A 22,172-nucleotide genomic window follows, 5' to 3' on the forward strand; every position below is an offset into this window, starting at 1 on the left:
AATACACGTTAGTAAGATCACAGCTATGAATTATGGCTTTCTTGCCGGCACCAGAATTGTGTATGATGAGTTTTATTAACCCCAGCTGGCTGTAAATAACGAGGAACAACACTCGTTTATTGTTTGATTTAAAGGTGTTGCAGCAGCAATTTGCAAAAGAGTAAAACAGGGGGAAGGGGATTACACAGAGAGAGTGGCGACAGCAGAAGGCTTTCTCCTTTTTCCTGTTGTTTATATCCATTTTACAGGTATTTTGTGCTCAGACACCTGTATTCTCACATGGGTATGCGTATACTTGCACATGATGAGTGAAATACAGTGTATACAACCTCCTCTGGGTGATTTTTGGAGTTATTTTCCTTCATGATGAAGAGTAACTGACTGCAAAATAATTTCTTTAATTTAGATTATAAGTTCTTTCAAAGTTTTGTTCAAAGACATTTGGACTATATTATGTCTCCATTTTCAAACTCGGGCGTAGGAAGGCCAATATTCCTCTATTAGTTCTCTTTCAAAGCTATAACGTATTTATATTGCTGCACTCCAGCTAGTTGGTGACATTCCTGAGGGAACAGCAAGCTTTTATAAAGTGACCTGGAGGACACAACCATTGTCATGGCTGTTGGATTCTTCCTCCTTAACTGTGGGTGTTCTGGGGCCTTGCCTGTGGGATTTAGCCCGTGGTAAGGGGTTGTGCAGAGCGGCTGCGTTTCTGGCAGCATCGTGGAGAGAAGCCACCCCTGTGCACTGAAAACGGGGGTGCTGGGATGGGTTGTGTCCCTGGGGACAAGCCTGTGCCTGCAGGATGCTCGGCCATGGTGGGAGAGGGCGTGGGGAAGGGCTGGAGCGCTTTCACGGGGCAGTGGTTAGCTCCGGTCTGGTGAAACGGTGCTGTCCGTGCTCTCTGCCTCGTTCACGGTGTTATCTCAGGGCTCTCCCCTGGTCCTCATCTTGCCATGTTTTGGCTGAGGCACAGATGGGAAATGGAGAGAGCTGATTGTCCTCATTCATGCCCATCCCCTCTCCCCGCAGCTGGAGGTGAACAGACGAGACCTTTGTGGGTACATTTATTTATTAGAGTCATACGGGAAGTAATAGAGGGATACTGTAGAGGGAATGGCGTAGTCCAAAAGTGGGAGCGGGTGCCTGGGGCTTAATCAATGTTACCTAGAAAAGTGAGGAGAAGTGAGGAGAAGACAAAAAGGTGACCATGGTGCCTTGTTCTCACAAGGCCTTGTCTTCAGCGAAGGCTGTCTGGCACAACAAGTTGATGTACAAGCATTTGCCCTTTGTCATGCCACGCTGTGTGCGTGCCTGGGCACTTTTCACTAACTCCCCCTGTCCCAGTGGCACGCTTGTTGGAAACCTCCTGGGTTATCAGGACATTTCCAATGGTCTGCAGCTGTTCCTGGTTTGGCATTTCTCCTCTTTTGGGGAGGAATGTAAAGGCAAGAGAAAAGGAGTTACCGGGCAGGTACCATACATCCCCTGAGTGTTTTTAGAAGGCCACTGAAAGGAAAGATCTCATGTTTGATGCAAAATGGAGTGACGTGCCCACTGCATCTGGCAGGGCGAGCTTGTGGCTGGAGCTGAGCTGGCACTGGAACTTGCTCCTAGTCCAGAGGCCTTCTAGCCAGACTTTGTGACGTGCAAAGAGGGAGATGCCTAAGGGCTGGTTGTTGCAAAGCAGGGGAGGAGAGGCGGGCAGGCTGCCTTACCTTGCCTATGCAGTAATCTGCTGGCCCCGGCTTCAGTGTTTTGTCTCTTCCAAGGCTAGTTTTGGTTCCCATGGTGTACTTTGGAGCCCTTTTTGTGTAGACATCCAGATCCACTGTGGCGAACGCAGCAGGACCTGGCGTCTGTAAGAGAGGCAGGGAGGTTGCTGGGTACAAAAGGCAAGTGTTGATTCTGGGTGCCCATGTGAGCTGCACCAGTTGAGCTGGCTGGCCAGAGAAGTGGCGTGAGAGGCATGGAGCGGTTGGAACAAGGGTATGTCCTCTTCCCCTGTAAAGAGGCACATTTCCCAGAGGCAGAGGAGATTCCCATTAGCGCCAACGAGCTTTGCCCCACCAAAACTCTTAGTGTGGGAAAGCGAGGGACTGCAGGTGTCAGCAGAGCCTCCTCGCTCCCACAGTTAATAACAGGAGAGCCAGGGGACCCATGGCTTCTTGGGTTTTGCTGCTTGTGCTGGGAAGTGTGTGTTCCCTTCTGCCCTGAGGAGAGTGGCTGAGCTTCAGTTGCTGATGCGAGAGAGAAGCGGACCTAACCTTGGAGAGGTCTTCAGCGAAGTCATTGTGCTTACTCCTCCCCCTCATTGAGTAGCACGGGCTGGCGTGGGTGTAAGCTGTGTTCGGTCCCACCAGCCTGGGGAGGGTGTAAGCACCAGGACCTGGAAGGAGAATGGGAAGAATGCGTGTGAGTCCTGCGGGGAGAGGAGCAGCTGCTGGGTTGGAGAAGCAGTTGCCAAGCCTGCTGTGAAGAGCAGGAAGGACATCTTGCCCCCTCCTCCCAAGAGGGTTGTCCAGCAGATTTTCCCCGGTGGACACGCAGGCTGCTAGCAGGCTGCTAGCGTGTGTATTTCCCCCAGGTCCCTTACCTGGGGGTTGGTCAGTTTTAAAGGCCTTGTGCCTGAAGGCCATCGACTGTGCCGAGGCGCATTTGTATAGGTGTTTATTGGCCTTCTCGGTGGAATAGTCGCCTAGGGCAGAGGAGAAGCAGAGAAAAGCAGTGAAGCTGGGCTCTTTTCCTCAAGCCAAAGAGCAAACATCAGGAGGAGGTGCTCAGCCTTGTTTGTTTTGTCTGGAAGCCTCTGAAGCCCATTCAAGTGTGAGCTGATGGTTTTGCACCCCAGGAGCACAGGGCAAAAGGAAGGCGCCCTTGTCTTGCCTGGAAGAAACGCTGGAGAAATGGTACTCACTCGGTCCGGGGGTGATCTCGGTCTTTGTCTTGGGAAGTCCACAGATGTGCTGTGCTGGAGGCACATACTTCCCGTTCCTCGTGATGGAAGGTGGGACGTAATAGCGAGGACCTGGGGAGCAGTTGTCCTCCACAGGTGGTTTGGCCCGTTGAAATGCGCACACGGGGGCTTTTGTTTTAGTGGGATTGTGCCCCAGGTAACCTAGGAAGAAAAGCCTGTGAAAGGACCTGCCTGCAAGTGCATATTGAAAGCCAGTTTCTAAGGGGAGTAGCTAGAGTGGGCAGCCTCAATAAGTCCCCTTCCTGTGTGACTTTTTCCTCTAAGGATGATACCAGTGGGCCAATACAATGGTACAATGACTTCCAGCAACAACAGTGTAGGCACTGTGCAATTAATCAGGAGATCACCACAATGCTGTTGTTCTGCAGTATTAAACCCTCTGTGTTCTTTTTCTTTCCTGGAGCTCCAATGGGAAAGAAATCAAAACTCTACTGAGAAGAAGTCAAGAAGATGAAGGAGGAGAAGAAAATGAGAAGACGAGGAGGAGAAGAAGAGGGGAAGAAGAAAGGGGAAGAAGAAAAGTGCAAGGTGGGAGCAACAAGTTCACAGCAAAGATACACACACAGGCCGCCTCTGTGCTCAGCAGAGTCTGGCAGCTCTTTTCTGGGGCTTTCCCACAGCAGCCTGAGCCTTCCTCTGGCAGGCCTGTGTCCTTGCTGCAGGACACCCCCTTGCGATGGTGGTTTTACCTGTTGTCCCGGGAATGGCATACTTGGGCCCTGGGCTGGTAAACTGGGCCAAGATGAGGCCGTGTGGGCGATGCAGCCTCCAGGTGCCCACCTGGGCTTCGTCCGTGCTGGAGGTGGCTACAAAGCCTACGGCAAGAGCAGGAGAGTTGCTGAGGGGCTTCTCTGACAGAAGCCCGGTGCAAACCCTCCCTGGAGGAGCAACGATGCTTCACCTTTCTCCTTGGCCATTGCACCAGGCGCATATGAGCTTATCGAGTGCTGCAGAGTGCGGCAAGGGTGAGGGCAAGAGGGGTTCCGTGTCAGCTGCCGGGTGGCCCTGGGGAGAGGCCTTGGCTCGTCACGGAAGCGCATTATGACATCACGTCATGTGCGCAGCTAGGGACAACCTTCATGAGGTCTGCACCCCAGAAGCATGCAACGAGGGAAAAACTGATGTGATTTTTGCGTTTAATCAAGCAGCCTGATGCTGTTATCTTGTTGGTCTCACCGAATAGTACAAATGTCCATTTGAACACCTGGAATTTCTGTTTCATGTCTTATTTTCCAGATGTCCCTTAATCTATGTGTTTATTTTTCCCTAGGGAGGGCGAGTTGGGCCGGGTGTCCCCAAGCAGGACTTGCTGTTGGGGGCTCTCAGTTAGTGAGGTTCAGGAATAACCTCTGTCGTGCCACTTTTGGCGGTTTGGCCTCGGCAACTGAGGCAAGAGACCTTTCCCAAGGTGCAGAAGAAACTGTGCAGCCTTGTGTGTACTTCCTAGGTCCTCTGCGAGCTGGCTGAGTTGGGCAGGAGGCTGGGAGGGGACACAGCTGGAACAGCTGCCCTGAGTGGACCGAAGGGCTACTGTGGTCCATACCATGTAGGGTCACGTCATTGAGCCAAAGCCCTTTTTCTCAGGGCAAGAGTGCACGTCAAATCAATACTTGCCCAACAGAGCAGTACAATTTTGGTTACTGCACATAAATGCAGCCTTGAGAAATCCAGAAAATGAGAGTAACAACACATCCTCTGCTACATCCATGTGTCACACGTGTTCAGTCAACCTCTTATTGCATTTCAGAAATAAGATCATGAACCCCAACAGAAAAGATATAACCAGTGGTATGTTGCTTTATAGTAGCTGTTTGAGTTTGTGCCTTATTATTTTAGTGTTCTTTTTGTTTAGAAGACACACAGAACCTCTCTTTCAGTGATTTTACAAACAGTAGTGTAATTCCTGGCTTTGGCAGCTTGTGAAGCTCCAGGCAAAAAAGGAGATATGCACAGCTGGTTTCATCCGTGCCTTTCCCTCCCTATCAATGTTTAGATAAATACGGCTGTGAGAGCCCCAAGCTTCGTTCTGGATTCTAACCACAGGTTTGCTCGATAGGAAACTTTCCACAAGCTCTACAAGTGGGAATAATTGTCACCCTCGCAATCATGTCAGCAAACGTCTCCAGGAGACTGAGTTCGGAATGGAGGGATGGGGTGGAGGGTGCTGGTCCAGAAGGGCTTTCATGTGTTGCCTCTCAGATTTGGATGGTCTCCTCCGGTAGCAGGTGAATTGTCTTTATGCTGCCATGAGTTTGCTGTTAAGCCAATGACTGGAATTACTTTAAAATGGGAAATAAATCTCCAGTTGAAAAGACCGAGCCTTGCCCGCTGGTGGGGGGTGATAACCTCACTCCCTCATGGCTTTGCCACAGCAAAGCTTCCCGCTTTGATTTTTTCAGAGCAAGATGCGCTTGACCAAATTCTTCTTTTGGTGCAGCTCTCTGAATAGCAAAAATGTTACCATAGAGACTTGAGTCATTGCCTCTGGGTTTATTCATTTTGAAAACACCTGTGTGCTTGAATGCTGTTTTACAATGTGCGATTTTGAATTAGGATTTGGAAAAGGACAGTTGAGTCAGGATCTTTTGGATAATCTTCCCTGTGTACCAGCTAGATCCAGACCATGGTGTGAGGCTGCTGCAGAATAAAATAAATAAAATTCTTTAATTTAATGACTTTTCTGAGGATTTTCTGTCTTCTCCTTGTGCTGTATGGTATGTGTGGTTTAGGTTATTACAGATTTTGGGCTCTTCTTCTTTGTGTCTTCTTGAGTCTTTTGCTTCTCTGTTTCTCCTCCAGACTCTTCTTGCTGCTCTTGTGGAGTTTGCTGCTGGTTGGGTTGCAAAGCTGGAGGGATGGGGACTCAGACTCTTTCCAATAGCCAGGGTAAAAGACCTGGGCTCTGATCTGGGTTGGTTTTTTTTGTTTTTGTTTTTTTCCAGTCTTGAGCTCCATCTCCACCTCAGAGAGTCAGAGCTGATCCGTGTTTTTCACAGGAAGGCTGTTAGGGCAGCTGGAAGTTTGCATGCTGGAGGAAATAACATGAAAAGCTGCCTGATGGCTACACTTGTGCCGTTATGTTGAAACGCACTTTACTCTGGCTGTGCCCAGAACAAAAATGATCTTTTTGCACCTGGCAATTTCTTTAAGAGGATGGCTGGTGCTTTAGCAGTCGTTTCCCCCATGAAATCTGATAGGAGCCTTCTGGGGCTTTTTTTTTTCCTCCTCTCGCTTTACAGCAATTTCCAACCCCTTTTATTAAATCTAAACCCCACTGTTTGATAGTTCATATTTAAGCTATAATTACCCAATATTAAGATGCAAGCACAAAATAATTTCCTAGGGAGATTTACACAAGGGGGAATAACTGATTTTTTTTTTTTTTTCAGTCCTTTGAGAAAATCTGTAAGAGGGTGAATAAAGGGAAGAGTGATGATAGCGCAGCACAGATACAAACCTGGTGATCTTACTCTGATTCTGTCGGGGTTTTCGCTCCAGTGGCTTCCTTAAAGGAGCATTGTCAGAAAGAAAAATCACATTGCTGGAAGTGAGTTGAATCAATCACTGGCCACCGGGAAGGTGGGGGATCAGATGGATTCCCTTTGGAATTCAATCAAAACCCACTTCCAAGAAACTGGCATGTCTCTCAACCGAGGTATTTAATCATGTATTTGGTGCCTGGCTCCCTGTCACTGTTGCTTAATGAGACTAGACTGCTGTAATCGCAGAAAGAGAGGCCAAAAAGATAATTATGCAGGTTATAAACCCCTTTCATTGTAGATACCAAGTTTTTGGATAATTGCATTTTCTTGGACTTGAGCAGATTGATTTACAGAAAATAATGGGTTTTTTTCCCACTGCTAGAATGGTATAAACTACTATTTTCCAACCTGTAGCCCCCGTGTCCCTGCAGTGCCTGGATTATTTGTGAGGGCTCTGCAAAATCTGACAAAGAAACGCGTGTCTTGGTATGATCCGTATTAGCTACATATGAGGAACTTCTGAAGGTCCATATATTGAAGAAAGTGGAAAATTGCAATGTAGGCAGAAAATATGTGGATATTAGGACCAGCGATGATTGAATTGGGTCCTTTCAGAAGGCACAGAATGTTTTATTCCCTTATTCCCTTTCTCTGGAGTTGTCTTCTTCCCTTTTGCCCAAATAGCCAGGGATTTGTATTTACCTTTTTTTTTTTTTTTTTTTTCTTCCTACAGAAAAATGCAGTGACCCTTTGCACTAAGACAGCCCTTAGCAGCAGGCTCGGGGAGCAAACCTAAGGGAGATAAATGCACCAGGAGTAGGTATCTCACCTGGTTCTGCAGCAGATTTGGTTCATGGTGTTTATGTTGGATTTTTTCAGAGAAGGGGGCAAACTGTTCACTTTTTCGTTGTGGAATAGATTCAGGGAATCTGTCAGCTTTCTTCTCTACATCTTTGTTTTGTATTCAGATATAAGATTCACTCTGATCTTTGAAGTAATCTAGATATCTTTTTGAAAAGACATCAGATCTTTTTGCCTCTTTTCAATTTGCTTGTCTTAGGGAAAAAGAAAAAAAAAAAAAAAGCTCTTTTCAATTTGCTTGTCTCAGGGAAAAAGAAAAAAAAAAAAAAAGGAGAGTAATGTCCCCTCAAGTCGGGTTTGTTGCTATTTCTAAATGAGTTTTAGGAGCATAAAAAACTCCATGTGTTTTCCCAGTTCCACACAGTTATCCTTAGCTCAGCCTATCGCCGGGGAAGCAAAACCATTTCATCTCTGCAGATGCGAACGCCATTCACTTCTTGTCTCATGGTGTGTTTTGATTTCTCTGTTTTCTCTCCAGCCCAGCTTTTTTAGGTAGCTCCTCTGGGTTTTTGCAGTCTTGGAGCCAGAAGGCAGACCAGGTCTGTTTTACCCTTTTCTTCTGCAGGTTGATACTCTGACGTTGAGCGTTTCTTCATTCCCAACCCTGTTTTCAGCAGGCATTTCCATAGCGTGGTAATGGAGTACAATGTCCCTCTGGTCTTAAAAGTGTGGAAAAGCTTTTTCCTGCAGGAATTAAACAGTTGATCCTTAAAATTCCTTTGGAATTTTAAGCTGTCTTAGTAAGCACAGAATGGCAAAGGATACTTTAGTTTTAACTCTAATAAAAATCTTTATGGTTAAATAGAGTTTGCAATGTCTACGCTTAAATCCCTGCTTAAGAAAGAAAGCGAGAAGTGCCCAGGACACATGTTTGGTTCAGTATTTTGAATCAGGACAAATACGGAGACACTATGAAGGAAGAGCATGCTCTGCAGGTCATTTCTAGCATCCCCAAATTCTGTATTTGTTGGAAAAGAAAGTGCTGTCAAGCCCTGAGTGTCATTACAAATCGGTTAATGAATTAGGTAACCCCTCAACGGGCTTTGGACCAGCAGTCCCCCAGACTCTGTATGAAATTGTGTTTTTTCTATCAATTTGTAGCTGTTTAGGCAGCCTCCTAACTCTTCCCTTTATGGCTTCACTGTAAGAAGGACAAATAGAAAACATGAAGTCATCAGAAATCACTTAATCTGATCTGGGAACACAAATATTAAAATCCAGATATCACACTAAAAAGCAGAATTTGGGAACATGTGAATCCCTGATCTGTGCGTTTCTGTAAGCCTAGCTTGTTTGGATTGCTTTTTTGTTTGAACTGTGTTTTTCTATTTGTTTTTAGGGTAGCTTTGTATTTCTTTATAGAAATAGCTTGCTTTATAAGGTGTTTGACCTGAAATTGCTGGTGTGTACACTTAAATCTCAGCTCCATCTTAGTATAAACCTGGCTGGTTATTCTAGAATTTAAAAAAAAAGAAAACCAACCAAAACCAGAATGGTTTTACAAAATTTTTCTCATCAGCAGAAGAAAATTGTGTTGCTTTGAAGTGCTCTCAGTGATCCTAGACTTGGTGTGAACTGTGGGGGAGAGCCTTGACGATGTGCTTGCTGGTAGCCGCAGGTGCAGTCCTCGCGTGATTAAAGCTCAGCATTTCTAAGAGATAACAACACTTTGCACCGATAACATTTCTTGACGTGATTTGGTCCTTCCACCTGCAGAACTCCTTCTTTTTCACATCTGATCATGACCCACGGCATCAGCTGGCAGAGAGGACCGCGGACAACCTCAAATAATTCCTTCTGCTCTGCGCCGTTGGAAGCGGAGTCTGCATGTCCCTCGGCAGTGTGGGTCTGTGCCGGGCTCCACGGTGGCCTGGTGCTGGGTTGTCCCCACCGCTGCCCTGGCTCCTGCGCCAGCCCTCGCCTCGCTTGGCTTTTACACTTCTGTCATAATATTGACTTGCAAACATACAGCTTTTGGGGTGGTTGCTATGGTTACCTCTGGGCTACCAGCATCAGAACTGTAGAAATGAGTAACAAGCAATACATTTCAAGCCTTAATGAAATGCACAGCAGCACGTTAAACTTTGAAACCCAACGTGAATATTGCCAAGCAACATCCATTCGTGATTTGCCATAATTACTGCTGCAAGCTCCTTAGGATTGAAATGCCGGAGCGCAAGTCTTTCTCCTCCACTGCATCAAACGTGTTTTTCTGCCGGTAGCTTCGCACTGTCTTAGACCTGTGATGTTTCGTAGTCCCTTCACAGTTTCAAAGAACTCAGTTTGACCTCTTTAAATTATTCACACCTTCAGACCAGCAGCTTCTCCAAAATCTCCGTTTGTGCGTATTGCCTGTTTCCATCTCCTTCACTCCCAGAAATTTATTTTCAAGCCCTTTGATTCTTCTGCCCTAGTTAAAAAATGTGAATCCAACCTGTTTCCTCCGCGCTGCTTCTTGTGTATTTGGAGGAACCGATTCCACCAAAGCAGCATTAGTGTTGAATTAAAACGTGTGCAGAGTTGGTGATTTCCTCTATTCTGTTAATATTTTACATGTAGGGCTGGAGTTACCAATCCCAGAGAGGAAGAACTGGTTGATCTATCTGCTGTACGTTCGCCGAGACTACGAGGAGTGCAAGGTAAGAGCTGCTCTTGACACGTTGCTTTAGGAAGTATTTTACTAATGTTATAAAAGGATAGTTTTCCTACCAGTTTTCAGACCACCCTCTTTCCTGACTCCTTTTGGAATAAGAGGACCAGGAGAAAATACAAGTAAATAACTTTAATGTTTTCAAATCCTTGGCTACCTTCAGGATTCATGCGTGGAGTTCTCTAGAACAATCCATGAGCTCAGTATGTCTTTGGGAGTGGAAAAATGGAAAAAATTGCAAACCTCTCTTGTTCCAAGTGATGGATAGGGTCTTTCAAACTGATAATAACGCAGTTCCGTAGTGCAGGTCTCTCGATGGTACTACAGAGACGCTAGGAAAATACTTCAATCGAGCAAAGCATCACTACCGAGTCTAAAAAAAAGAGATTTTGGTTACTCTTGAACAAAATTCTTTCATTTTACACATGATACATTGCACCCTTTCATTTCTTCTGGGTTTGCTGTGTAGCTTGGAAGTGGTTGTTTATTTGGAATTAGATCTATTATTTTATAATAGATATATATAAAGTATATATTATTTGAGGCTTTGAGCAACCTGGTCTAGTGGGAGGTGTCCCTCTCCATGGCAGGGGGGTGGAACTTGGGGATCTTTAAGGTCCCTTCCAACCCAAACCACTCTGTGATTCTATGATAACAGCAAGTAGATTAACGAAATGGCAGATCTGTAATTAAGCAGTGTGTTTTCTTGGCAAAATGAACACGAGCTGTTGAAGATGATGTGCTAGCAGGCAGGAGGAGCGGAATAAGAGTTGCCTTTCTGTTTCTGTCGTGTGCAAAGAAGATCTGAAAAGACTTTTTTTGCTTCTGAAGCACCAGGCTTGGTCAGGACTTGTTTCTCTCTGCTGCAGAGCTCCTGGGGGTGCTTCGGAAAGTGACAGGCTGGAGGAAATTCATTTAGCTTTTAATTAATGGAGTCAGAGGGTTGTATCATCATCAGAGCAATTTTGGTTTAAATAGATATAAACAAAAGTTGGGCTAGCAATCCAAAGATAAAATTGTTTCCCTTTTTGGTTGATCTCGCTGCATTTTTTGGGCTCTTACCGTGTCCGTTTACTGTTTCTGTGATGTAGAAAAGTTGTACAGCTCGAGAAAACAGAGAAAATAACCAAGTGGATGATATCATGGCAACATTGACTTCTCCACATCTTCATCAGTCACGGAATGAAGCAAAATATAAGGAAAAAATTGAGAGAAGACAGCTAATGCTCTTTTGCTTGGCAGGTTGGCTTTGCAGTAGCTGTCAAAGTAAAAGGCAGCAAAGCCATTCCGCAGGGCTCCTAAAACAGGCTTTTTGCAGTAAAGTTGGAAGAGTTTGGCACCAGACCACAGCTGGTTAAATGATCTTCCGTCCTTCCACCCAGATGTGATGGGTGTGTGCTCGGACACCTGGATTTGTCCAAAAAGAGGGAAGAACCTCAGCGTGCCAGGATGCTTCTTCAGTCACTGAGGAGTGATGGGCATGTTCAAAAGGTGACTCAGATCTTAGGCGGGATGAGCTGCCCTTGGGTAGGCTCTGTCTCTCTCTGCTGCTGTTACATGGGGTTCTGGATCTCACCTGGATGCCCCGAGTGTTTGTCCTTACATGTGATAGGCATTGGCAGTCCCAAACGTGCTATTTGGGGCTAATACCTTCAAAAACCAAAAAGCTATTGACAGTATCCCCTTGTTGGCTCCTTGATTTCAGTAGAGCTTTGTTATTCATTAAAGTTCGTTAGTTTTCTTAAGACTTGGCTAAGAAACAAGTGACCTGTGATGCTCTGAATTTTCGTCTGAGTCTTGCTAGACCCTCTGTCCCGCTCAATGCTTTGAAATGCCTCCTCTCTAATGTGATTTTAAAAGCTCCCCTTTTTGTCAGTGATGTAAAAAGCTGAGAAAAAAATTGTTTGTTTCCCAACATTATCTCCCCAAAGTGAAGGCATTAAATTGAGCTTAACCCTGCCGGTGCCACTCCTGTGTCTATTTTGGTCTTGCCAAGCTTTTGGAAAATTTAGCTGCTTGTTACAGTGAGAGATTAATAATGTTGACTGTTTGATTTGCCTCTCCTTCAACCCAGCAAGATGCAAGGCAAACATCCCCCGGAGCCTGCGGCTGCAGCATCCCCTGCGATCGCACAGGCAGAGAGGAGGGACAAGCCCTGCTAAGCAGTGATCATCACTCAGCTCTCGTTCTTCGCATGCAAAGCTAATAAACCGCGTTTTCTGCTCGCAGCATCAATTCCAGCCCTGCCCCCTAACCGTTTTTCACAACAGAAATCTTCCGTTTCTGTTATGTGTGAGGAAGGAATTATTAAAATTACCAGATGCTTTTAATTAATTAAAATCGCTCCTGCTGGTTGGTCCCCTGCCAGTAGGTCTGAATTCTGTTGGTGAGTTAAATAAACTTGGGAGGAAAAGCTGGGATTACAGATCATATTTCTCAGCTCGAGGCCTTTTGCTGTGGGATTTCTGAGGGCTTAGAGAATTAATCAGAAAGATAGCTCTCTATTGCCCTCTCTTGCTCTGGGAAACTGGTTTGATGTAGATGGAGCAATATAGAATATCCGTATTCGGGAGATGCTTGGTTATGTCTGAGCTGATTGTCCTATAATAATGTGCTTTGTAAAGAATAAAATGCAGAGATATTAGCAGATACAGATCTGAGGGGAAGAGCAGCCTAAACTTGTTCTTTTTCCTTCCTCTCTTGAGTTGTCTTTTGACAAGTGAGGATTCTCAATAATAACCCTGCTTGCCTTCCCCCTGCTTTCCTTCTGGGTGCTATAGTTGAGGTTCAGTTTTCCTCCCTGTTTTCAGCTCCTTCATTTCCATTCCTCTCAGAGACAGGGGAGGCTGGTGCTGCTCATCCACTCGACAGAAATGCCAGCTGAGCACCAGGTTATTGCTAGCCCAGAAATCTTTCTTTCCCCCCTTTGTCTCTTCGAGCAAAAAGAGGAGTCTCAGAGCAGAAATGATGTGCTTTGTTCGGAGCCGCAGTGCTCATCCTCCCGAAGGTCGCTTTTTTTGACCAGTTTTATAATTTGGGAGCGTGTGTGACTATGGAATAAAGCCAAACTGCACCCGCAAAAAAAACAGCAAGAATTTACATTTTCATCAAGTTGGTTTTTTCCCCTTCCTTTTCCCATGTACTCGTCATTTGTTCATTTGGCTTTCATTGACTCAGCTGCAGTTGCTCCAATTCAATTTATTTCTTCACAAAGGGCATCGAGTAGATGCCCTTATCAGCAGAGGATGCTTTCAGAGATTCCTCGTGGCGTTTTCCCTGGGTAATATCTAATTATCTTTGGTAATAGGAACCAACAGAGAAATACTAAAAGGGCTCCAGTATTCCTGGCTCAGTGCTCCTCACACACGGTGATGATCTTGCTTTCTGAGCGCTCTTTTATTTGCCCCCGCCGCGGTCCGGTGCCTTGATTTTGTGTGGGGCTGTGGTTTGTGTAACTGAACCCAAATCTCTGTCATTGCCTTTGTTAAAATGATGAAAGTTTACAACTTTTTTTAGCAATTCAATATAGTATATTGCAGCAACTAGCTGCAAGTTCTGTGTTGATACTGACTTTTCCAAGCATGAATTTGGATTAAATGAATTTTGTAGTTCTCATGTCCTGCGTGATACCACTGTTACCATGACAGAAGGAAGAACTGTGCCCAACAACATGTTGCGTGAGGTTTAAATTCAAGTTATTTGAGGGCATTCTGCAATAAGCACAGGTTCAGCACATACAAAAAATTCTCCAAGGTTGCAGAACGTATTTGATCAGTCAGAAATCAATTTTCTTTCACAGGGATTGCCCTTTATTAAAATATTTGAAGGGTTTTTATTCATTTTTTTTTTATTCTTCGGAAAGCTGCCATGCTGCAGTTTAGTAACTGGGTAGTAGTGGACCAGCGAACGGGCTTTTCGGTGATGGAGACTGCGTTTGGTATGTGCTCTGTGTTTTGTCATTTCAGGCTGTCATCAAAGAGCAGCTCCAGGAGTCTAATGGGCTGTGTGAATACGCAGTCTACGTTCAAGGTATGTCACAGGAGGCCTCTGAAAGTCTTAATTCTGCTAAAGCGAGTTCCTTCTGATTTGAGATACAGGGGACAACAAGGGGAACAGATGATAGAAACATATGAAATTTGTATGTAAAAAAATATTTGGCTTTTTTTCTACTTGCCAGGTCTAGTTTTGAAGTTTGGGATTTCCACATGGATGGCAGATGAGATTTTCTGGCTTTTCTGTATTGATGAGTTTGTCATCAGTTCCTCCTTGGACTATGGGCCTTCAGTGTGTTGGTGTGTGCTGGGTGTCTTACTGTTTGCTTTAAGGATGCTCTTCCTCTTCCTCTCCTGCCCTCTGTCCCCTAAAAAATGTGCCTCAAATGATTCCATTGCAATTCCAAGTGCTGTGGTGGGGGACAGCTGCGATTTGTTGACCGAGGACATATTGCAGCGTGGAGAAGTTGTGGGGGGAGAAATCCAGACTGCATCTCAACGAGCAGCTTGCCAGGGTTTAAAGCTGCCTTTTTTCTAAAGAACAGAAATTTTTCTGGGCGTGCATGAGTCTTTTGCATGTGTTGTCATTCTGCCCTCAGCCACAGCTTCTGCCTGAGGTTGCTGCAGGAGGGGAAAGGGCCAAATAAGCGTAGTTATAATATATCTGTCCTTCTCCTTCTTTCCCTGCTGTCAGAGAGGCACGTTTTTCCTGCAGATAATGAACTAATTTGCCTGGTCTATGTTGTCTTACAGCTTTGATATTTCGCTTGGAGGGGAAAATTCAAGAATCTCTTGAACTTTTTCAGACATGTTCCATTCTGAACCCTCGAAGCGCTGACAACCTCAAGCAGGTGGCACGATCGCTGTGAGTGGTGTTTTATTGTTCCTCTTTGATGTGCCACCCAGGACCTTTCATGTTTGGTTTTTCTCCCAGGCACTGAGTGACATCCCAGGCTGCCTAATTCCAAACATGCTTATCGACACTTGAGTTGCCTACAGAAGCGTGGGCTACCCTTACAAGCAGAAGCTCTGTTCTCCTCCTGGCTGCCATTGTATTTTTCTTTTTCTTTGTGGTTTAAGCAAGAGAGGTAACGCACTGATTCCTAGCTCCAGAATTCCAAACGTGCTTATTGACACTTGAGTTGCCTACCAGAAGCGTGGGCTACCCTTACAAGCAGAAGCTCTGTTCTCCTCCTGGCTGCCATTGTATTTTTCTTTTTCTTTGTGGTTTAAGCAAGAGAGGTAACGCACTGATTCCTAGCTCCAGAGTGAAGGGTGCTGAGTTGGGCTGTGTGAACTCGCCCTATGGACCCTGTTCTGCCTTTGAGTGTCCAGTTAGATCACCCGTGTTTTTCCTTTGAGACAAAGGCAGACCGCAGAGCCTGCAAATTCATTCCTTCCGTCTCGAGTAACGTCAGGGAGTGTCTCAGCATCTCACAGGATTGATGACCTTGGCCCTGAAAGGATTTGCAATACTGCTGAGGTGGTAAACTTCTCGGGGCTTCTCACGCGGGTCTCTGGAGAACAAACAAATAGCGTCATTTCTCACTGGCAAAGGTGACAGTGGTTGCACAGCAGGGTTTCAAAGCAAAAAAAAAATAGAAATTGCAATGCTTTTGCAGGTTTCTTTTGGGGAAGCACAAGGCAGCCATCGAAGTGTACAACGAAGCAGCTAAACTCAATGAAAAGGACTGGGTAAGTGTTTCAGTGAGCTGCAGATGATTGTAGTGTTCAAACAGCTGCAAACTTGTTCCAAGCAGAGGTGAGCTCACGCTGCCCGCAGCCTGAGCGGCTGAGGTGCTACAGGGCTCAGAGGCTTTTAGCCTGGGTTCATGGGCACGGATGAGCCTCGCCAGCAGCTGGTTTGGATGGCAGGAGCAAGGCATCGTTTCGACCTGCAAAATCCCCCACCTAGTCTTGGGGCACAGAGAATTGAGCAACATGTTTGAGCTTTGCAAAATATTAGTATTAACATAGCCATCTGTATGTGTTAAGCATGGGAAGTACTTTTGGTGCTCAGTACGTCTAAAATTCAGGCTTGATACAAGGATATGTTTGGTATTATTCAAGTTAACCTGTGCCAGACAATTCAGAAAGCTTTTACACTGTGGGTCTTATTTCAAGTCTGATTCCCTCAGCTAACCAAGCTACTGGCAGTGTATATTTGACGTGACTTTACCCCTATTTACAAGCACAGCAGGCAGCCTCCAGTGGGTGTTTTGATTAGTTATTTCCCATACCTGGCTCAGCACTGGAAGCAGAGCCAGCCTGTGCTCTTCCCTTGCGCTGTCTCGTTCTGCAAGCCTCAGGAACCAGGAGTTACTGATTCATTACTCATACTGGAGAGACTGTGGGAGAAAAAGATCACTCTAAGAGGGTTAATGGGGAAATAAGAGAGTTTCCTCTTAAAGGTCAAGGCTGTCTAAACTGATGAAGCAGTGAAATGCTCACCAGAATAGAAATGAGGAATGAGTGCACCTTGCTTTTCAGCTCCCCAAGATGTGCCAGGGTGGGGAAGATGGCGAGGAGTTTGTTAAACTGTTGGTGATGAATTAGAGGCATGATTGTTCCCTACAGTGTCACTGGAGGGTTTAGCATCCCTAAGTGATCCTGCTCTGTTGCAAATTAAGATTTCAGAGGGATATCAGCCCTTCTGGTACTCCACTTTTTTTTTTGGAAAATTAGGCACATATTCAAATTTTGTGCAGCATGTTGCGTATCCTAATGACTGTACAGGTAGATTGAGAGCCACCCGTAAGAGCAACTTATCATAGAATCATTAAGGTTGGAAAAGACCTCAAGGATCATCAAGTCCAACCACGAACCCAACACCACCTCACCCACTGAACCATGTCCTGAAGCACCACATCTACATGTTCCTTGACCCCCTCCAGGGATGGTGACTCCACCACTTCCCTGGGCAGCCTGTTCCAATGCCTGATCACTCTTTCAGTGAAGAGATTTTTTCTAATATCCAGCCTCAACCTCCCCTGGTGTAACTTCAGGCCATTTCCTCTTGTTCTATCAATTGTTACTTTAGAGAAGAGGCCAGCATTCCCCTCACTACACCCTCCTTTTAACTTATCTAGCTCCAGAGATCTCCCTGGGAACCGAGTCATGTCTCACTGAAGAAACCAAGCTTTGCTCCTTGTTCTCTGAAGACACCGTCATCATTTCGATGTTTTTATCTCAATGGCCTGTAGCCTTTTGTGTACAATCACACTTAAGGTCTGTAGGTCCCCGAAACAACTTGAATTTATCAGTTTATTTGAACTACAAAGCGAGAAGGGTGTGGGCAGGCACAGGGGTGTCTCCATCCGGGTTGGTGATGGCTGTTAGCACGAGAGGTTATGTAGCATCTATCTCAAATGTTTTGCTGTGGATTTTTTTGCAGGAGATCAGCCACAACCTGGGTGTGTGCTACATGTACCTGAAACACTTCAACAAGGTAACGCAAATGCTCGTCTTACCTACCTGACAAATTTGAAACAGGGTTCCTAGAAATTATACTCTCTCTGGTAGATTTAGGTGGGTCGTTTGCAGTGATAGGTATCAAGGAAGTTTTTGCTTCAGCATTTGTTTCCGGGAGCAAAAGTTGGTGAGCTGTCTGTGTTTTCATTTGCATTTTGAATTACTTTGAGTCAGCTGCAAGTTAGTCAAGTTGGCTGAGAGCGAAACTCAGGTTAGCCTTGTTGCCAGTCAAGAGGCTTTTTCTGAACTAGGATTTTTCAGAGAACGTTTATGGTTTTAAAGGGAATGTTTGAGAAACCTCAAAGGACTGCCTCAAACTAGACAGAAAACCAGCTGTGCTCCAACAAGAGCTGCTTCTGTTTCAAAACCAGAGCCATAAACACTGCTGGCTTTGTGAGGAGCAGCAATCCATAGAGCACACCAGTTCCATCGTCTTGAAAAAGAGAAGTGTGATGGTAAAGACCCAAGCCATTTCCCCAGCATACAGCTCAAAATGCTGCACCCATGCAGAGAGTTTCTGAAGGAAATTTGCTGCCTCTTGGGTCTGCAGGATTTGGAGAGAAGAGTTATGGGGTTTGTTTGCTGGAAGGGCTGCAGGCAGCTTTTTTTCCTCAATAGAAAGGATTTGCTCCTGTGTCTGAAGCTCCTTTTGCATTAAGCCTGGAGCAAAAGTCACAAAAGAGCATCACTGCAGGGTGGGCAGCACAAACTTTATTAGCTTTGTAGCTAATGAAGAACTTCTTGGAAGCTTGAAATGGGTTTTTTTTCCCGGGTGTGAGCACACCATTCCCAGCTCCTCACTTAACCCTCCCCTAGGTGCATTGCTGGAACAAGCATTTTAGCGAAGAATAAACTGTAATGTACCTGTTAACCTGACAAATCTGTATCTTCCCTCCAACCAAATTCAAATCCAGGAACAAGCCTGTGCTCCTCTCTTCTTTGGGAGGTCATTGCCTCTTGGCTTGGCTTGCAGCGTGCCGCGGTGCCTTTTTCTGTCCCTGAAAGCATGTGGCTCCTGATGGAAAACTTGTTTGAACAATTGGTTGGGCTGGGTTTTGCTAGGAGGGCTCTCCGAGCTCAGGGGCTGTTGGCTCTTCGCTTTCACTAGCTGCTGTGGATTGCTCTTGGGCTCTTGCTTCACTGAGGTCTCTGTAATCACTTTGTTGTTTGTTTTTTTTTATTCTCTGTGGTTGTGTGTTTAGGCACGAGACCAGCTAAACAATGCCCTGGAGCTCAACAGACATGATCTGACTTACATGATGCTGGGGAAAATTCACCTATTGGAGGGGGAGACGGAGAAAGCCATTGAAGTCTATAAGAAAGCTGTAGAGTAAGAATATATCCTTTTTCCTATCTGCCCACAACCCATCCTATGCCAGGAGAAATTTGATTGCTGTCCTGGATCTGAATTGAGGACATGATTAAAAAACTAATGGTAATTATAGCATCTCTGTGCAAAGCTGGCGCTTTCAAGCTCTTCAGCCGTCTCTGCTCTCAGCTGTAGTCCTCCTCCTGCTGACAGTGTGTCAGGGAAGAAGGCAGCAGCTGTGTGAAGGTCTGCCAAAAAAAAAAAGGTGGAAAAAAACAAATGGACAGAGATGCCTGGGAGCAAACCTATCCAAAACCGACTTCAGAAATCCCAAAGGTTTATCTACTAAAAAGATCTAACCCCAGGTGTCTCTCTAACCCACATCGTCTGTCCAAAAGCAGTTTCTGGGTTTCGCATGCTGTGATTTGTGTTTGACAGCGTGTGAGTAGGCAGATGAGAGATGGGTTGGTGGACGGTGAGTTTCTCCCACCTCACCGCTGTTTGTCAGTACCCATCCATCTTGTTTTAGGGAGCAGCTGATTTACCAGTGCTTTTAAAATGGAGTTTTGTAATGGAAGCAAACATTAAAGAAAAGCAGGAGCCTGCCGGAAGCCAGTGCAGGATCTGCATTTTGTGCTGGTTCTTTTCACATACTGTTTGCTTACACATCTGCTTTTGGCTGCTGTCTGACAGTATGTTGGGTTGGGCAGACATTTGGACTAATCTGGAGTGTTTATTACATAAATAATCCTTGCTAAGCATCTTACCAGGTTTATATATCTTATCTGGGTGCTCCCCCCATCCTCTCTTCTTCCTCACTCCTGTTTTTTTTTTTATTTTTTTCGGTTCTCACCTGCCTATTCCATTTTGCCTGCTGTTACCAGCACAGGATCGTCTGTCGTTGGTCTCTGTTTTTACACCACCGGGCACACGTGGTTTTGTTCTGGTTGAGATTTAAAGGTGCTTATGTGATTGTGCATATTAGATTTCTTATGTCTTGATAGCAGGGACTTCTGCTATCAAGGTGAGAGAGGACACAAATATAGAGTGTCTCTTTCTGCTTTTTCTTTCTTTCTTTTTTTTTTTTGTTTTTTTTGGTTTTCATTGTACCTATGTTCTCAAAAGCTGCTGGGTACGGGGATGCTTTTAAAAGGGTTCACAACATTGCCATGTGATCCTCCAACTAGCAGTGAAGGCTGGAGTTGCAGACAGTACTTGGAAGCCCTTGTGACCCATTTTTCCAAGTTCCTCCGTGCTGAATGGAGCAGTGCGTATGGCCAGGGGTAGGTCAGCTCCCAGGGTAGGGCCTGTCGGAGTGCCCCGCTCTGCGGGCTGCAGTGCAGCACAAAGCCGTGGGGAGCAGTCCAGGTTTGTAATCGTTGTTCTGATAACAGTTAATTTCCTGGGGTGATACTAGTCTAATGTAGCATCATAATTCCATGTTCTGTTTTTACCTTGTTCTAGAAGGGCTGATAAACAATGCAGCTCTCTGTTTTTTCTATTTCAGGTTTTCTCCAGAAAACACAGACCTCCTTACAACACTGGGGTTACTTTACTTGCAGGTACTGAGCACTGTCTGCTATTACATGAACTTATTTTCAAAATGACCAAGGTTTTTTTTCCTTTTTTTATAGAGTTAGTTTCTATCCACCTTCCTATAACCTGCATGTTTCTCTGAAGACTGCATTTAACATGGCAGAGCTTTTCTTTATCTTTTTTTTTTCCTTTTGCTGCTAAAAGCAAGTTGATTACCTGGACCTGAGCCAGAAGAGGAATTCTGTTTGGCAATCACTCTAATTCTGTTATAAATCCTCCAAGTACAACAAAACCTGACTAGTCATTACCTTGCTTCTGGAGCAGGAGTCGAGCAAGTTATTCTTTTACAAAAGCAGCCATGAAATTGTTAGTCTTAATGCACCACAGAAGAAAATCATAATATATTTAAATTATAAAGGCATCCTTAAACATCTCCCTATCCGTTTAGATGCTTGAGAATAAAATGTAGGTCTCGAAAAAAATTACGTTGCTCTGGAGATAGGGAAATTCAGTCAGAGCTTTGAATGTCTTAAGTGTGGAATTAGAAGGGAATATGACATGGGAAAGGGGGATCTGTGAGACAGAAGCAGTGTGAGTACAACATTTGCTCTGCGAATTTAGCCCCCAGGTTGCTGTGCTGGGATTCATTTGCTCAGTTTGTCGTGTCTCTGGGTACGTACTCACCTTCAGGAGTTTTAAAAATGCTTTTACATCTTTCCCGCTTGCTATTAATTACAGAAGGCACAGGATTCTGATGCATCAATGGCATTGCTGGAGTGACAGACGGGCTTCTCATCAATTTTTGTGACTAGAAAAGGACACCAGTATTTTATCCTGTTTGGACTGGTACAATTCTGGCATAATTCAGTTGAAAACAATAGGATTTAAGGGATACTAAGCAGTCATGTGCTTATACATGGACATGGTCATGCCCACTAGCACTTGCAGTCCATGAGAAGACAAGGGAAGAGTTTTTCATGTGAAAAGAGTGCCCTGGGGAGTGAGGGAGCTGTGGCAAGGGAACTGAGGATGTGGACAGTAGCAATTTGCAGCCTCTTTTCTGGATGAGAGGAAGGAGCAGAGGGGTGTCAATCCAGAGCTTGCTCCTATATAGAAAAGCCAGAGCACAAACTATATGGAAAACTTTGTTTTGATCAGAACAGTGAATCCAGCCCAGCAAAATATATTTTTAGAATCTGTTTTGTACATTATCCACCAAGAATGTGTGTGTATAATGGGAGCAGTATAAAATTAAGTTTTCTGAATATTTTTTTTTAGCTGAACCAGAAATTCTAGTGCCTAAAAAGCATGTGTTCTCCTTCTTAACCCCCCATGAATCCTGAATTTCTGATGCTTATTTATTCTTTTTCCAGCTTGGTGATTACCAGAAGGCTTTTGAACACCTTGGAAACGCGCTTACTTATGACCCAGGCAACTACAAGGTATTGCGAGGAGGGTAAACAAAGCAACTGAATGATGATGAGACACCTCTTAAAGCTTATTCCAGTATCAGAGCTTTACCGTCTATATCCAGGGTCTGAGCCTGGAGAGGCTGCAAAGGCTCATGCCCAGAAAGTTTTCTCCAAAATACATTCTGGGACCTTTCCCTGGGTAGGGAGGTGGATGTGTGTGGAGGTGGGGAGAGGAGAGGAGGCAGAGTACAGGATGTTAAATTAATCCCTTTTGTTTTTAGTCTGAAGTCGCAAAGAAATTAAACCAAATGGAATTTACTTTGCACATAAAATGTTCTAGACATTGTTTCAAAAATCCTTGGAGCTGTTCCTTGGTCCCTGTGGGCGCAGAGCACAGATATAAGTGGTATAATATAATATAATTATTATATTATCCATAATATAATAATATATAATAATGTATAATAATAATAATATCAATT

At 44.9% G+C, this 22,172-nt stretch overlaps 2 protein-coding genes across 2 annotated transcripts; one reads left to right on the forward strand and one right to left on the reverse strand.

The window, feature by feature from the left end:
• Positions 1-1,086: 1,086 nt before the first annotated feature.
• ODF3 (outer dense fiber of sperm tails 3) lies at positions 1,087-4,017 on the reverse strand (the record flags this gene model as incomplete). Its single annotated transcript, XM_010085408.1, has 7 exons — positions 3,879-4,017; positions 3,667-3,792; positions 2,918-3,118; positions 2,597-2,698; positions 2,268-2,389; positions 1,719-1,859; positions 1,087-1,167 (listed from the first exon to the last, which is right to left on the reverse strand). Coding segments are annotated over exons 1-7 (912 nt in total), but the record flags the coding sequence as incomplete, so codon positions are not given.
• Positions 4,018-4,734: 717 nt separating this feature from the next.
• Positions 4,735-21,720, forward strand: LOC104470467 (Bardet-Biedl syndrome 4 protein-like; the record flags this gene model as incomplete). The annotated part of the gene is made up of 9 exons (XM_010085409.1): positions 4,735-4,765; positions 9,880-9,959; positions 13,936-13,999; positions 14,716-14,827; positions 15,585-15,657; positions 17,357-17,410; positions 18,636-18,763; positions 20,250-20,304; positions 21,652-21,720. Coding segments are annotated over exons 1-9 (666 nt in total), but the record flags the coding sequence as incomplete, so codon positions are not given.
• Between the last annotated feature and the right edge of the window lie 452 nt (positions 21,721-22,172).

This window comes from Pterocles gutturalis, unplaced genomic scaffold (assembly GCF_000699245.1).
Source record: "Pterocles gutturalis isolate BGI_N339 unplaced genomic scaffold, ASM69924v1 scaffold3570, whole genome shotgun sequence".
Lineage (NCBI taxonomy): Eukaryota > Metazoa > Chordata > Aves > Pterocliformes > Pteroclidae > Pterocles > Pterocles gutturalis.